Source organism: Tachyglossus aculeatus, chromosome 2, assembly GCF_015852505.1.
Source record: "Tachyglossus aculeatus isolate mTacAcu1 chromosome 2, mTacAcu1.pri, whole genome shotgun sequence".
NCBI lineage: Eukaryota > Metazoa > Chordata > Mammalia > Monotremata > Tachyglossidae > Tachyglossus > Tachyglossus aculeatus.
In genome coordinates this window covers 44052559-44069348 of record NC_052067.1, presented here as the reverse complement: position 1 = coordinate 44069348, position 16790 = coordinate 44052559, and the positions used below count along the sequence as shown (strand labels likewise).

Genomic DNA, 16790 nt, shown 5'->3' with positions numbered 1-16790 from the left:
ACAACCTGATCACCTTGTATCCTCCCCAGCGTTAGAACAGTGCTTTGCACATACTAAGTGCTTGACAAATGCCATCATTTTTAATAAGAGAAACATGACAAGTAAAGCAACAAGAGGACTGGTACAGGCATGGGAAAAATGAATGGACAGTTACATGTAAGGCGAGGCTATCTGATGAAAGTTATTTCGAAGAGTCAGTAATCCTTGGCCTCTGTGGTGAAATGCTGGAGAAAAATGGGGGAATCATACGATGAGTAAAATTGAGAATTATTCACCCATACAACTGAGGATGATTGCACAAGAAAACAGGGACACTGCAACGCAGCCAACACTTTTCTCCTTTAATGCCAATTTACTCAGTGTACCTTGAACTATTAATGGTATTTAACGAGTGCTTACTATGTGCAGAGCACTGTACTATGTGTTATTTTTAATGGTATTTGTTAAGCCCTTACTATGCTCCATGCACTGTACTAAGCTCTGGGGTAGATATAAGTTAATCAGTTTCATTCATTCAATCATATTTATTGAGCACTTACTGTGTGCAAAACACTGTACTAAGTGCTTGGGAGAGTACAATATAACAACAAATAGACACATTCCTACCGACAGCGAGCTCACAGTCTACAAGGGGAAACGCAGTCCATCTACCATATGGGATTCACAGTCTTAATCCCCATTTTACAGATGAGGGAATTGAGGCACAGGGAAGTGAAGTGACTTGCCCAAGGTTACAGAGCAGACAAGGGGCAGAGTCAGGGTTTGAACACAGGTCCTTCTGAGTCCCAGGCCTGTGTTCTATCTCTCTAAGCTCCCAGTAAATAACACCGATTGAAAGACTTATTAGCTGGGTGGTCAATGGCAAGAACATGATGAAAAACATCATCATCATCATCATCATCATCAATCGTATTTATTGAGCGCTTACTATGTGCAGAGCACTGTACTAAGTGCTTGGGAACTACAAATTGGCAACATATAGAGACAGTCCCTACCCAACAGTGGGCTCACAGCCTAAAAGGGGGAGACAGAGAACAAAACCAAACATACAAACAAAATAAAATAAATAGAATAGATATGTACAAATAAAATAAATAAATAAATAAATAGAGTAATAAATATGTACAAACATATATACATATATACAGGTGCTGTGGGGAAGGGAAGGAGGTAAGATGGGGGGGATGGAGAGGGGGACGAGGGGGAGAGGAAGGAAACATTCAGTATGTGTGCAACAGAAAGTAAATGACACCAGCAACAAAAGAAACCAAGCAATTATTGCAGAGAAAACTCCTCTCTCATCCACCCCACTGAAACACAACCAAGCAGAAACTAACAGGTACACATACACAAGTCCTAACACAATTACATTCTGAAAAAAATATAGAGTCAGCACATGGACTCCTTAACATATGTTCCTAAACAGGCACTAAAACACTAATGTGTTTTAAAAGTCACAGACTCAAAGGATACGAAATGACATAAGATGCATGTGGTTAAATCTTCTACAGAGAAAAGGCATCCATTCATTCATTCAATTGCATTTACTGAGCACTCACTGTGTGCAGAGCACCGTACTAAGCGCTTGGAAAGTACAATTCAATTTTTATATCAAATTCTTTACACAAATAGACTATGTACGACAATCATTCATTCATTCGATCTCATTTATTGAGCGCTTACTGTGTGCGGAGCACTGTACTAAGTGCTTGGAAAATACAATTCGGCAACAGAGACAACCCCTACCCAACAACGGGCTCCCATTCTGGAAGACATTCAGTCCCCTCTAGACGGTGAGCTCGTTGTGGGCAGGAATGCGTCTGCTTGTTGTTACACTGTACTCGCCCAAGCACTTAGTACAGTGCTTTGCACACAGCAAGCACTCAATAAATACGACTGAATGAATGAGTGGATGAATGAATTCAGCCCCAACACTCGATTTCTTAGAGCGAGAATCGGCTGTTTGGGGAAGAGAGAAAAGTGGCAGTTAGCAATGCGTGCAAAAGAATGTGTTGGGTCCAATTTAGCAGTTTACCTGAAAATACAGCTGGAGTTTTAGAAATATTGGAATCAAACACCAGTAAGGACTGATTAGCCAACCCACAAGCCAAACGTTGACCATCTCCTAGGGAAAGAAGAACATGAGAAACGGCATCACTGCTCAGACCAGTAGTTCATCCACTCCTGTATTCAATCTAACTGGGAACGTGTTTGCTAATTCTGTTGCACTGCCCTTTCCCAACTGCTTAGTACAGTGCTCTGCACATAGTAAGCATTCAATAAATACCATTAATTGACTGATTGATTAATAGGATCAATCAAGAGTATTTCCCAAATAGGCAGTGGACTCGAGGGAGACTACGCCAGCTGCAAAAAACACAATCCTTGCCTTCAAGGAGTGAACAGCAGCATGGCTCAGTGGAAAGGGCACGGGCTTTGGAGTCACAGGTCGTGGGTTCAAATATCGGCTCTGCCAATTGTCAGCTGTGCGACTTTGGGCAAGCCACTTAACTTCTCTGTGCCTCAGTTCCCTCATCTGTAAAATGGGGATTGACTGTGAGCCCCACATGGGACAACCTGATCACCTTGTATCCCCCCCAGCGCTTAGAACAGTGCTTTGCACATAGTAAGCGCTTAACAAGTAAAAAAAAAAACAAAACAAAAAACTAGATATTTGGCCTCCTTATCCATTCTGACGGGTAGAGAGATGGGCTATTTAATAACATTAACCTTTTACCGTGTATCCTTAGTTTTCCATTATTAATCCACAATGGAAAGCTTGCCCCCCAAAATATCCCTCAACAATGTATGGATTTATTTCTCTGTGCCTCAGTTACCTCATCTGTAAAATGGGGATTGAGGCTGTGAGCCCCACGTGGGGCAGGGGCTGTACAACCCAATTTGTTTTTATCCACCCCAGTGCTTAGCACAGTGCTGGGCACGTAGTAAGCCTTTAACAAATACCACAATTACTGTTATTATTATGGGCCATTTGCTCCTTTCAATTCAGAAACTCAGCAGGAAAATATGGCCTCTAGGGAGCAAGGGGATGAATTCTATTCCTGCGCAAATTAGCTACATTTGACTATTTTGGCTGTTTTTAGCCATTTTATAAGGCTGAGTAGACATACATGCAGAAATGCAGGTATGCGTGTATCTATCTGTTCTGCATAGGTGAAGATGACCCTATAATGCCTGTCTCCTCCTCTAGACTGTAGGCTTGTTGTGGGCAGGGAATGTGTCCGTTTATTGTTATATTTTACTCTCCCAATAAGCACACAATAAGCGCTCAAAAAATGTGATTGAATGAATGAATGAATGAACGATGGGGTCCTACCAATGAATGTAGATTTGGGTGAAAGTCCAATGTAAGGATCGTCAAACCCTCCTGCATTATTCTTATTATACCTGTATATATGTATATATGTTTGTACATACTTGTTACTCTATTTATTTATTTATTTTACTTGTACATACCTATTCTATTTATTTTATTTTGTTAGTATGTTTGGTTTTGTTCTCTGTCTCCCCCTTTTAGACTGTGAGCCCACTGTTGGGTAGGGACTGTCTCTATATGCTGCCAACTTGTACTTCCCAAGCACTTAGTACAGTGCTCTGCCCACAGTAAGCGCTCAATAAATACGATTGATGATGATGATGATAATGGTATTTGTTAAGCACTTACTATGCGCCAGGCACTGTACTAAGAGCTGGGGTGGATACAAGCAAATCGGGTCGGACACAGTCCCTTGTCCCAAGGTGGGGGGTCACAGTCTCAATCCCCATTTTACAGATGAGGTAGCTGAGGCACAGAAAGGTGAAGTGACTTGGCAGACAGGTGGCGGAGCTAGGATTAGAACCCATGACCTTCTGACTCCCAAGTTGATACTCTATCCACTACACCACGCTTATGGTTTGTCCCCAATTGGGCCCATCTCCATTGTCTCTCTGTCTCCTAACAGTCCACTCTTAGCTCTAAGAGGACAAGCCCTCTCCTGCTCTCGGCCCACCAGACTGTAATATATTGTTTTAAACTGGGCTTCACCATGTCTTTAAAACATTTACCCCACAGTCCACTGTAATATACCCTCACCCCACAGTCCACTATAATATATTGTTTTAAACTGGGCTTCACCACGTCTTTAAAACATTTACACCGCCCTTTGAGGGGCTGTGCCTTCTGTTACCTCCCATACCGCACCCGTTCTATCCCCCCGTCATCCATTCTCTTCACGTTACTCTGATGCTGGCGAGCTGACTCTTTGGGGCTCTGATTTTTGGTTATCTTGTCTTCATCATCATCATCAATCGTATTTATTGAGCGCTTACTATGTGCAGAGCACTGTACTAAGCGCTTGGGAAGTACAAGTTGGCAACATGTAGAGACAGTCCCTACCCAACAGTGGGCTCGCAGTCTAAAAGGGGGAGACGGAGAACAAAACCAAACATACTACCAAAATAAAATAAATAGAATAGACAGGTACAAGTAAAATAAATACAGTAACAAATATGTACAAACATCATCAATCGTATTTATTGAGCGCTTACTATCATCATCATCATCGATCGTATTTATTGAGCGCTTACTATGTGCAGAGCACTGTACTAAGCGCTTGGGAAGTACAAGTTGGCAACATATAGAGACGGTCCCTACCCAACAGTGGGCTCGCAGTCTAAAAGGGGGAGACGGAGAACAAAACCAAACATACTACCAAAATAAAATAAATAGAATAGATAGGTACAAGTAAAATAAATACAGTAACAAATATGTACAAACATCATCAATCGTATTTATTGAGCGCCTACTATGTGCAGAGCACTGTACTAAGCGCTTGGGAAGTACAAATTGGCAACACATAGAGACAGTCCCTACCCAACAGTGGGCTCGCAGTCTAAAAGGGGGAGACGGAGAACAAAACCAAACATACTACCAAAATAAAATAAATAGAATAGATAGGTACAAGTAAAATAAATACAGTAACAAATATGTACAAACATCATCAATCGTATTTATTGAGTGCTTACTGTGTGCAGAGCACTGTACTAAGCGCTTGGGAAGTACAAGTTGGCAACATATAGAGACAGTCCCTACTCAACAGTGGGCTCACAGTCTAAAAGGGGGAGACAGAGAACAAAACCAAACATACTAACAGAATAAAATAAATAGAATAGACATGTACAAGTAAAATAAATAAATACAGTAACAAATATGTACAAACATCATCAATCGTATTTATTGAGCGCTTACTATCATCATCATCATCAATCGTATTTATTGAGCGCTTACTATGTGCAGAGCACTGTACTAAGCGCTTGGGAAGTACAAGTTGGCAACATATAGAGACAGTCCCTACCCAACAGTGGGCTCACAGTCTAAAAGGGGGAGACGGAGAACAAAACCAAACATACTACCAAAATAAAATAAATAGAATAGATAGGTACAAGTAAAATAAATACAGTAACAAATATGTACAAACATCATCAATCGTATTTATTGAGCGCTTACTATGTGCAGAGCACTGTACTAAGCGCTTGGGAAGTACAAATTGGCAACACATAGAGACAGTCCCTACCCAACAGTGGGCTCGCAGCCTAAAAGGGGGAGACGGAGAACAAAACCAAACATACTAACAAAATAAAATAAATAGAATAGATAGGTACAAGTAAAATAAATACAGTAACAAATATGTACAAACATCATCAATCGTATTTATTGAGTGCTTACTGTGTGCAGAGCACTGTACTAAGCGCTTGGGAAGTACAAGTTGGCAACATATAGAGACAGTCCCTACCCAACAGTGGGCTCGCAGTCTAAAAGGGGGAGACGGAGAACAAAACCAAACATACTACCAAAATAAAATAAATAGAATAGATAGGTACAAGTAAAATAAATACAGTAACAAATATGTACAAACATCATCAATCGCATTTATTGAGCGCTTACTATGTGCAGAGCACTGTACTGAGCGCTTGGGAAGTACAAATTGGCAACATATAGAGACAGGAGAACAAATATTTCCTACAAAACAGCGCAGCCTGACATTTGGAAATCAAGAGAGGGTTTGGCGTCTCTGAGCAGAGGCGATCCAGAGGCCGACTGGGGAAAGGGATCCACCTGGACCTCACATCAGCCGACCTGTACTTCCCAAGCGCTTAGTACAGGGCTCTGCACACAGTAAGCGCTCAGTAAATATGATTGAATAAATGAATGAATGAATCAGCACAGCAATCAATCAATCAATCGTATTTATTGAGCGCTTACTGTGTGCAGAGCACTGTTCTAAGCGCTTGGGAAGTACAAGTTGGCAACATATAGAGACAGTCCCTACCCAACAGAGGACAATCTCTATATACGCACCACGTGGATTGGATTGTTGTTTTGCCCTCACAGAGAAGTAGAAAGAATCAAGCCACTAATAGCTTCGTGTAGATAATAATAAAAATAATAATAATAATGGCATTTGTTAAGTGCTTACTATGTGCACAGCACTGTTCTAAGCACTGGGGAAGATACAGGGTGATCAGGTTGTCCCTCTTGGGGCTCACAGCCTTCATCCCCATTTTACAGATGAGGGAACGGAGGCCCAGAGAAGTGAAGTGACTTGCCCAAAGTCGCACAGCTGACAAGCGGCAGAGCTGGGATTTGAACCCATGACCTCTGACGCCCAAGCCCTTGCTCTTTCCACTGAGCCACGCTGCTTCTCTATAGATGTAGATATAGTAATCAATCAATCAATCATTTATTGAGCGCTTACTGTGTGCAGAGCACTGTCCTAAGCACTTGGGAAGTACAAGTTGGCAACACATATAGACGTATAGTAATCAGTCAATCAATCAATCGTATTTTTTGAGCGCTTACTGTGTGCAGAGCACTGTAGTAAGCGCTTGGGAAGTACAAGTTGGCAACACATATAGATGTATAGTAATCAATCAATCAATCGTATTTATTGAGCGCTTACTGTGTGCAGAGCACTGTACTAAGTGCTTGGGAAGCACAAGTTGGCAACACATATAGATGTATAGTAATCAATCAATCAATCGTATTTATTGAGCGCTTACTGTGTGCAGAGCACTGTAGTAAGCGCTTGGGGAGCACAAGTTGGCAACACATAGAGACGGTCCCTACCCAACAGTGGGCTCAGTACAAATTGGCAACATATAGAGACAGTCCCTACTCAACAGTGTCTTTTTCTTAATGGTATTTATTGAGCACATACAGAGCACTGTACAAAGCACCGTCCAACGCAACAGAGTTGGTAGACACATTCTCTGCCCACGATGAGCTTACAGTCTTAGAAGGGTGCCAGCTGTGACTATGGGCAAGGTGCCAGGGACAGTCTTGTCTTGCCATTTGATTGTGAGGTGGATTTTTAGATGGCACTGATAAAACTACTCCTGAAACTGGACGTGTTACAGCAGGTGGGACTCAACCACAGTCCAGACACTGACCTTGGTGCAGAGCCGGAGGCCTCGTTGTCATCGCACTCTCTCTTCTGGTCTTCCCAAGACCCAGCTGGCCTCTTTCATGTTGTTTTCTATCTCTTTACCCTTGTATTATTGGTCAGCGTACTGCCTAGGTAGCGGAATGAGGAGACTACTTTGAATTCCGCTTTGAACTAGAAGCAACATGGCCCAATGGAGAGAGGACAGGCGTGGGAGTCAGAAGGACTTGGGTTCTAATCCCGGTCCTGCCGCTTGTCTGCTGTGTGACCTGGGCCTCAGTTTCCTCATCTGTAAATTGCGGATTAAGAACGTGAGCCTCACATGGGACTGGGACTTTGTCCAACTTGATTAGCTTGTATCTACCCCAGCGCTTAGTACAGTGCCTGGCACATAGTAAGAGCTTAACAAATATTATGTGTTGTCAAATGGAAACTTTGGGCTTTGTGTAGTAGTGTTTCCTGGGTATGGAGTAACTAAACTGCCATTTTAACTGGTTTACTTATGTATTTATTTCTTGCTTACTTTTGTTATTACCGTCTGTATCTCTTCTCCCTTTTATTCCAGGTTGGGGCAGGGGGCGTGTGTGTGTTGGGGTGGGGGGGCATGTGTGTATGTGCATGTGTGTGTGCGTGTGTGTGTGTGTGTGTGTGTGTGTGTTTGTGGGGGCAGGGGGAAAAATCTTCTCCATTAACCCATCAGTTCCTTGGAAGAAGAGATTATATCATCTACTTTTATTGAAGGCTCTCAAGTGAGCCCATTGTTGGGTAGGGACTGTCTCTATATGTGGCCAATTTCCCAAGCGCTTAGTATAGTGCTCTGCACACAGTAAGCACTCAATAAATACAATTGAATGAATGAATGAATGAATGAATGAAAGTGCCTATCGCAGGCGCTCAATCAATCAATCAATCATATTTATTGAGTGCTTACTTTGTGCAGAGCACTGTACTAAGCGCTTGGGAAGTACAAGTTGGCAACATATAGAGATGGTCCCTTCCCAACAGTCTAAAAGGAGGAGATAAATAGTAAATACCGATGATGATGATGATGCATTGATAAGATACTTTGTAGAAAAAAATAGTATTTCCCCCCCCACCCTTGGGACTGTTCTGCACAAACCTGAATACTGAACGGAGCATATGGCTGTTGGTTTATGGTCTACAGGTATCTGTCTGCTAGGCTTGGTTGGAGCTGAACTCTCCAATGAATATTCTTTCCTTTAAGAAACAAAGAAATAATCAAAATAAAGAGTAAAGACTTCACAAACACAATCATGCCAGAAAGGGAATTTTTCCCCACATTTTTGCAAAAATCCAGCTACCTTTCTTAACTTCATTCCGAAATAAAAGATAATAAATTCCTGCATCATTACCAACACACCCCTGTATCTAGAAAAGGCCAAGAATAATACGTTCAGCATAAACTGATGCAGATAACAGGCTAAGGTATATTTTTAAAATTTCATTTGGATTTACAAGCATGATTTATGAACCAGTTCACCTTGCGAAAACAAGTTAAGGTTAGAATGGGTCTGTCATTTATCAAATGGGCCTAGAATATGCTACTGGTTCTCTCCTTCCTATTTTCTCTTAATTACGCTCCCATGAGAAACTTTTGGAGGAATGTCCTTTTATATACATTTCCTAAGGGAAAATGTTTATTCTCCCTTAGCTTACTGTTATGGAGAGCAGCAGCAGATAGTGGAATGGGTAGGCAAGGGAAGGTAGGTAAATGAAAATGGAGTCAATGCAGTTTTTTGCTAAAAAATGAGATTTCCGCAAGTTGAATATATTTTGCAAATTACCTGGTTTGGATTAAATACCGGCTGCTTTGACGGAACTGTTCAGACTATTTAAAGTGCTTTCCTTAGAAATTATTTAATACGATGTACTTAGAACAAAGCTTTTAAAAATCAGCATTGTACAAAATGGAAGTTTTAAACAAAAACATGTTTCAAATTGTATTATCATGTAGCAATTTACACCGTGCTTCCTTTTTTGCAACTAATAATAATATTAGAGAAGCCCCAAGGCCCTCCTGGAAAAAGCATGGGCCTGCGAGTCAAAAGCCCCGGGTTCTAATCCAGCCTCGGCCGCGTCTCTGCTGTGTGACCTTGGGCAAGTCACTTCACTTCTCTGTGCCTCAGTTTCCTCATATGCAAAAGGGGAATTAAATTCGGCTCCCTCCAACCTACACTGTGAACCCCATGAGGGATAGAGACTGTGTCCAAATTGATAACCTTGTCTCTACCCCAGGGCTTAGAATAGTGCTTGACACATGGAAAGCGCTTAACAAATATTTGTGGTATTTGTTAAGCAGTTGCTATGTGCCAAGAACTGAACTAAACACTGCAATAAATACAAGATAATCAGGTGAAACATAGTCCCTGTTCCACATGGGGCTAATAGTCTAAATAGGAGAAAAAACAAGTACGGAATCCCCATTTAATTAATCAAATTTACTGAATGCTTACTAAGGCACTGTACTAAGTGCTTGGGAGAGTACAACACAAAAATATAACCGACACATCCACTGCCTACACAGATGAGGAAACTGAGGCACAGAGAATTTAAGTGACCAGCCCAAGGTCACGGAGCAGTCAGGGGGCAAAGCCAGTATTAGCACCCAGGTGCTTATCCACTAGATGCACCTGCTTCTGTATATTAAAAAGCTGAATAAAGTAGAACGATTGTATTACATAACTAAGCACTTTTTTAAAGCATATGCTTGGAAATTACCTGCAAATGACATGAAAAGGAACTGTTTTCCTTTTACTTTTTGCCTAATGCACAACGGTATTACATACCACTGGCAACTGGTTCTTGGCTTTGAAGATTTTCCAATGTCGTTACTTCTGTTCATTTTTGGTGAAAACATAGTTCTTCTGTTGGAAAGAAAATTCGCTTTTTGTGACACTTTAAAATGTGCAGAGAAATACGGTTTGCTGTAATACTGAGGTATTTTGTTATGTGCCTTCCCAGACTGAGCCCCTTCCTTCCTCTCCCCCTCGTCCTCCTCTCCATCCACCCCATCTTACTTCCTTCTCTTCCCCACAACACCTGTATATATGTATATATGTTTGTGCATATTTATTACTCTATTTATTTATTTATTTATTTTACTTTTACATATCTATTCTATTTATTTTATTTTGTTGGTATGTTTGGTTTTGGTCTCTGTCTCCCCCTTTTAGACTGTGAGCCCACTGTTGGGTAGGGACTGTCTCCATATGTTGCCAACTTGTACTTCCCAAGCGCTTAGTACAGTGCTCTGCACACAGTAAGCACTCAATAAATATGATTGATTGATTGATGTGCTTGATTCACATACTTAACAACCTTTATCATTAATAGGAGCAATCAGTCAGTGGAATTTATTGAGCGCTTACTGTGTGCGGAGCGAAACAAACCGAACAATTCCAGTTAAATGAGAGCATCTGAAACATAAAATAATCAGTGTGCTGTCCCTCACAATATTTCAAACGTGAATCTTTCAACCATCATCATCATCATCATCAATCGTATTTATTGAGCGCTTACTATGTGCAGAGCACTGTACTAAGCGCTTGAACGAAGCGCATTTTTTACAAACACAAACGAACTAAAAACTGATGATGGAGCAAGGAGAGAAAATGGTATTTACATGAATAGATAATTTGGAAAAAGATTTGGCTTTGTCTATAATTCACTATATTTATGCAGAAAGCTCAAACTCAGTTATGATTTGGTTAGTAAAAGAAGAAACAGTTGGTGTGCAGATATGCCTATTAAGTCTTTCAAGCCATGCACTTCGTTAATGAGTAACAAACCAACAAAATTAAGACTGTGAGCTTGTTGCTGGCAGGGATAGTCTCTCCTTATTGCTGTACTGTACTTCCCCAAGCGCTTAGTACAGTGCTCTGCACACAGTAAGTGCTCAATAAATACGACTGAATGAATGAATGATTGAATGAATGAAAATTAAAACTGTGAGCTTGTTGTTGGCAGGGATTGTCTCTATTGCTATACTGTACTTTCCCAAGCACTTTGTACAGTGCTCTGCACACAGTTAGTGCTCAATAAATAAGATTGAATGAATGAATGAATGAATAAAAAAACACTACTGGAGCATGGAGTCAATTTTAAAGTAAGCAAATGAATTTATAAAAATAATTGAAGAAACACCTGATGGAAAGAGGAGTTCAAGTAAGACCTCAATAAATACAACTGAATGACTGAGTGAATGTTTAGAAGGAGATGGTGTGTTACAGGACACTTTGTAAGGACAATAAGAAGGGTATTGCTCAATATAAAGTGGGCAGGTTCATCATCAAATTGAAAAACCACCACCACTATTAGCAGAAAAAGCTTCTACTTATCATCAATCATCATCATCAATCGTATTTATTGAGTGCTTACTATGTGCAGAGCACTGTACTAAGCGCTTGGGAAGTACAAATTGGCAACGTATAGAGACAGTCCCTACCCAACAGTGGGCTCACAGTCTAAAAGGGGGAGACAGAGAACCAAACCAAACATACTAACAAAATAAAGTAAATAGAATAGATATGTACAAGTAAAATAAATAAATAAATAAATAGAGTAATAAATAAATAGAGTAATAATAGAGTAATAAATAGAGTAATAAATAAATAAATTATGCAGCCTCCTGCAATGATTCATAATTATTCTACAGATCCTAATTTATTTAATGTTGTGATGTTATGCTCTGAATTACCTGAACAAAGATTTAGCGATAGTTCAGTGATACTTAATGTCAAAGAATATAGATCATGCGGGAAACCTATCAACTCTACCAATCTCCCAAGTGCTTAGCGCCCTGCAAACGGTAAGCACTCAATAAATACTACTGCCTGGAAGAAGGTCATAGTTTTCCAGAGGTTTTGGAATGGATCCTGTTTATATTATTCTATATTATATTATATTATATATTATTCTATATTCTATATTATAAGTCTATAGGAAAATGTAATGCATGCTATAGCTGTTCATGATACAACCACAACTGCATCATGGGGTATACATGAATAGGTAGTCAGATTTTTAAACAAATGTACTACCGACATCCTATGAGAAGCAGTGTAGCTCAGTGGAAAGAGCATGGGCTTGGAATCAGAGGTCATGGGTTCTAATCCCGGTTCCACTACTTGTCAGCTGCGTGACTTTGGACAAGTCACTTCACTTCTCTGTGCCTCAGTACCCTCATCTGTAAAATGGGGATTAAGACTGTGAGCCCCACGTGGGACAACCCTGATTACCCTGTATCTCCCCCAGAGCTCAGAACAGTGCTTGGCACATAGTAAGTGCTTAACAAATACCAACATCCTTATTATTATCATTATCATTATTACTATTATTACTCACCGTGGCATGGACAGATAACCCGATGATCGAACTTTTTTGTGAAAAACCAGAGGTTGGTCTTTTATTTTGTTCTTTCCATCTGAATTCAAGCAATTTGAAAAGTTAACAAAATGTTCTTTAGCATGGCAGCTTTGTTACGAAAATGACAGGGGCACTATTTCTTTAAGTTGGGGAAGAAACATTAGCAGACACCGTAGGAGCCCAATTCCTAGTTGGTACGAAATTGGGCCGCAGCACGGCATAAGTCGGGTAAAAGAGAAAGAGGCCTGAGGACAAATCAGTAGATCTCTCAGATCACCGATCCAGAGTTAATTAGTGCATCAGTCAATAAATGGTATTTTTTGAGAGTCTTCTGTATGTAGAGCCGTGTACTGAGGTGCTTGGGAGAATACAACATAGTTGGTAGACACATTCCCTGCCCACAATGAGCTTACAGTCTTCAGGGGGAGACATACACTAAAATAAATTACGGATATGTAAATAAATCCTCTGTGTGGCAGAGGATGGGGTGAATATCCAGGGTTCAGATACAAAAACATAAGTGGCCCAGAAGGAAGCATAAGGAAAATGAGGGCTTAGCTGGGGGAAAACCTCTCAGAGAGGCCTACTCTGCCTCTCACCCCCTAACTGTGGATGTCCCTCAAAGGTTCATTCATTCAGTCACTCAATCGTATTTATTGAGCGCTTACTGCGTGCAGAGCACTGTACTAAGCGCTTGGGAAGTACAAATCGGCAACATATAGAGATGGTCCCTACCGGAGACCTTTAGAACCACTCCATCATCTAAAACTCCATGCATGGTGGTTTCCCAGCTTCCGATCATCATCCTTGCCCTGAGCCTGGACTGCAAGGAGTGTGAGGATTTATATATCTATATATATCTATATCTATATATATATATTATATATATATATATATCTACATATCTATATATATAGATATATCTAGATATATATCTAGATATATATATCTAGATATATCTATATACACACACACCCCACACCCATACATATATATATAGCTATATATATATCTAGATATATCTAGATATATATCTAGATATATCTAGATATATATCTAGATATATCTAGATATATATATAGCTATATATATATGTATGTGTGTGGGGGGATATATGTGGATATGTGTGCATGTGTGTGTGTGTGCGTGTGTGTCTGCAAGGAGATACAATTGTGCATGAGTATACTTAGGGAACTATAGGCAGATAGAGAATAAATCAATAAAAATCAATAAAATTGTGATTTGCTTGTAGAAACAGTGGTGCGCTTCTTGACTCTTATTAGGCTAGTGTAATTGATGCTGGGTAAATCTGTGCCGGCCGTAAGATCCAAATCCCAGACTGACCTCTTGAAGTACTTGTCACCCCTATTAGACTATCTATTCTATTTATTGTATTTTGTTAGTATGTTTGGTTTTGTTCTCTGTCTCCCCCTTTTTAGACTGTGAGCCCACTGCTGGGTAGGGACTGTCTCTATATGTTGCCAACTTGTACTTCCCAAGCGCTTAGTACAGTGCTCCGCACACAGTAAGCGCTCAATAAATACGACTGATTGATTGATTGATTGATTGTCACAAATATACTTCAAAATCTTAAAACAAACTAAAAAGCTTATACTTTACAAGCTAAAAATGGGTTTAGAGCTAATTAAAAGGCTAAAACATCTTCATGGCTTGAAAAACGCGTAACATTTTTAAGTTGGCAAATCTAAAATACCAGGTGCATTAAAAAACAATACTATGAATAGCCTAAACATTAATTTACTGCTTTAAACCATCATGGGGTGCTTATACTGACCAGATTTTTTTTGGCTGCCTGGCTGGGTGGTTTTCTTTTTAGCAGCTCCAATGCACAGGGGAGAAGTAGGTAAGAGACCACTACTGAAAATAAAAGCACGAGAATATGAGAAATGACTTTCAGGATCAGCCCCACAGGTCATTCAATGTGACGATGGCACCATGAGATCGTTGGAGAAGTGGAAATTACTGGCCTTGAAATTCATCCCTCCGGTTGAAGATCTGCATACCAACATCTCTAACTTTGTCCTTCCCTTACTCGTACCTTATGTCATCCATGTACATGAATTATCTATAACAATCAATCAGTCAGTAAATGAATTTATTGAGTGCTTACTGTATGCAGAGCACTGTACTAAGGGCTTGGGAGAGTACAATATTACAGAGCTGGTAGACGCGTTCCTTGCCCACAATGAGCGTACAGTCTAGAGGGGGAGACAGACATTAATATAAATAAATAAATTACAGATATGTACATAATTATTGTAGGGCTGAGGGAGGGGTGAATAATGGGTACAAATCCAAGAGCAAGGGTGATGCAGAAGAGAGTAGAAGAGAGGAATTGAGGCCTTTATTAAGGCTGTGTGGTTTTACCAAGGCTAATAACTTCTTACTAATTAGGAATTAGGAATTAATTCCTAATTAGTAATTAGTTACTAATACTACTTACTAATTAGTTATTAATAACTAATAACCATCGCAAACTACACACCAGGCTGCACATCAAAACAAGCATTAATCGCAGATGGTTAACAGAGGTGAATAATTCCCGAGTTTTCGAGGAAATACAACTTTTTATGTATCGTAGCCCTCTGTCCTAGGGGATTGGGAGATCTTGGTTTCTCTGTCCCAATCAATCAATCAATCAATCGTATTTATTGAGCGCTTACTGTGTGCAGAGCACTGTCCCAGAACCAGAAGAGCGCACTACTGCCCCAGAAAAATACACCTTCCACCCATACTTGATACTTGGGAATTAATAGGAGAGCTCAGCAAGCAGGACAAAGAGAGAGGTAAAGTTAATGAGTGCATATCTTGATTTTCTTTTGCTTTACCATCCCGAACTGGGAAGCTGAGAGGCTAGGGGTATTATGAAAAGAAAGGTAGATTCCGGGGACACTAACAGTATCAAAACTAGAAATTGTAGTGCTTTGGCCAAGAAATAAAATGTCAGTCCTCTCCAAGGCCTGTGCAGGAATGAGAGGTTTGGAGACCCTGGGGAAACTGGCACTGTGGGTGGAGAGGGTTAAGAGAAGCAGTGTGGCTCAGTGGAAAGAGCCCGGGCTTGGGAGTCAGAGGACGCGGGTTCTAATCCCGACTCCTCCACTTGTCTGCTGTGTGACCTTGGACAAGTCACTTCACTTCTCTGTGCCCCAGTTCCCTCATCTGTAAAATGGGGATTAAGACTGTGAGCCCCACGTGGGACAACCTGATTACCTTGTATCTACCCCCGTGTTTAGAACAGTGCTTGGCACATAGTAAGCGCTCAACAAATTCCATAATTATTATTATTATTATTACTCATAAAGAACTCCAGTCATTTTGTTCCAGGAAGCTTTAATTAAAGGGTCCATCCCTATCTCCATCTTGTTTCTGAGAGAAGGGTGACGGGAGGAGAAGGCTGTCTACTGCCTTTTAACCTCCCAGCTTGCCCACTGTCACAAAATAGTAGTAGTAGTTAGTTGAGGTATTTGCTAAACGCTTACTATGTGCCAGGCACTGTACTAAGCTCTGGGGTGGATACAAGCAAATCAGTTTGGACATAGTCCTTGTCCCAAATGGGGCTCACAGTCTCAATCCCCATTTTACAGATGAAGTAACTGAGGCCCAGAGACTTGCCCAAGGTCACACAGCAGACACCTGGCGGAGCCGGGATTAGAACCCATGACCTTCCCTTCCCCACAGCACCTGTATATACGTATATATGTTTGTACATATTTAATACTCTATTTATTTATTTATTTTGCTTGTACATATCGATTCTATTTATTTTATTTTGTTAGTATGTTTGGTTCTATTCTCTGTCTCCCCCTTTTAGACTGTGAGCCCACTGTTGGGTAGGGACCGTCTCTATATGTTGTCAACTTGGACTTCCCAAGCGCTTAGTACAGTGCTCTGCACACAGTAAGCGCTCAATAAATACGATTGATGATGATGATGATGATGATG

At 40.5% G+C, this 16790-nt stretch overlaps 1 protein-coding gene across 1 annotated transcript in view; it reads right to left on the bottom strand.

Annotated features, from left to right (window-relative positions):
- Positions 1-16790, bottom strand: part of WDR27 (WD repeat domain 27) — a 269128-nt gene that overhangs the window by 203272 nt on the left and 49066 nt on the right. Inside the window, exons 13-17 of the mRNA XM_038770610.1 lie at positions 14623-14705; positions 12807-12885; positions 10250-10327; positions 8563-8660; positions 2036-2125 (exon numbers count right to left, since the gene is read on the bottom strand). Of these exons, the coding sequence (XP_038626538.1) occupies positions 2036-2125; positions 8563-8660; positions 10250-10327; positions 12807-12885; positions 14623-14705 (428 nt within the window). The remainder of the gene's footprint in view (positions 1-2035; positions 2126-8562; positions 8661-10249; positions 10328-12806; positions 12886-14622; positions 14706-16790) is intronic.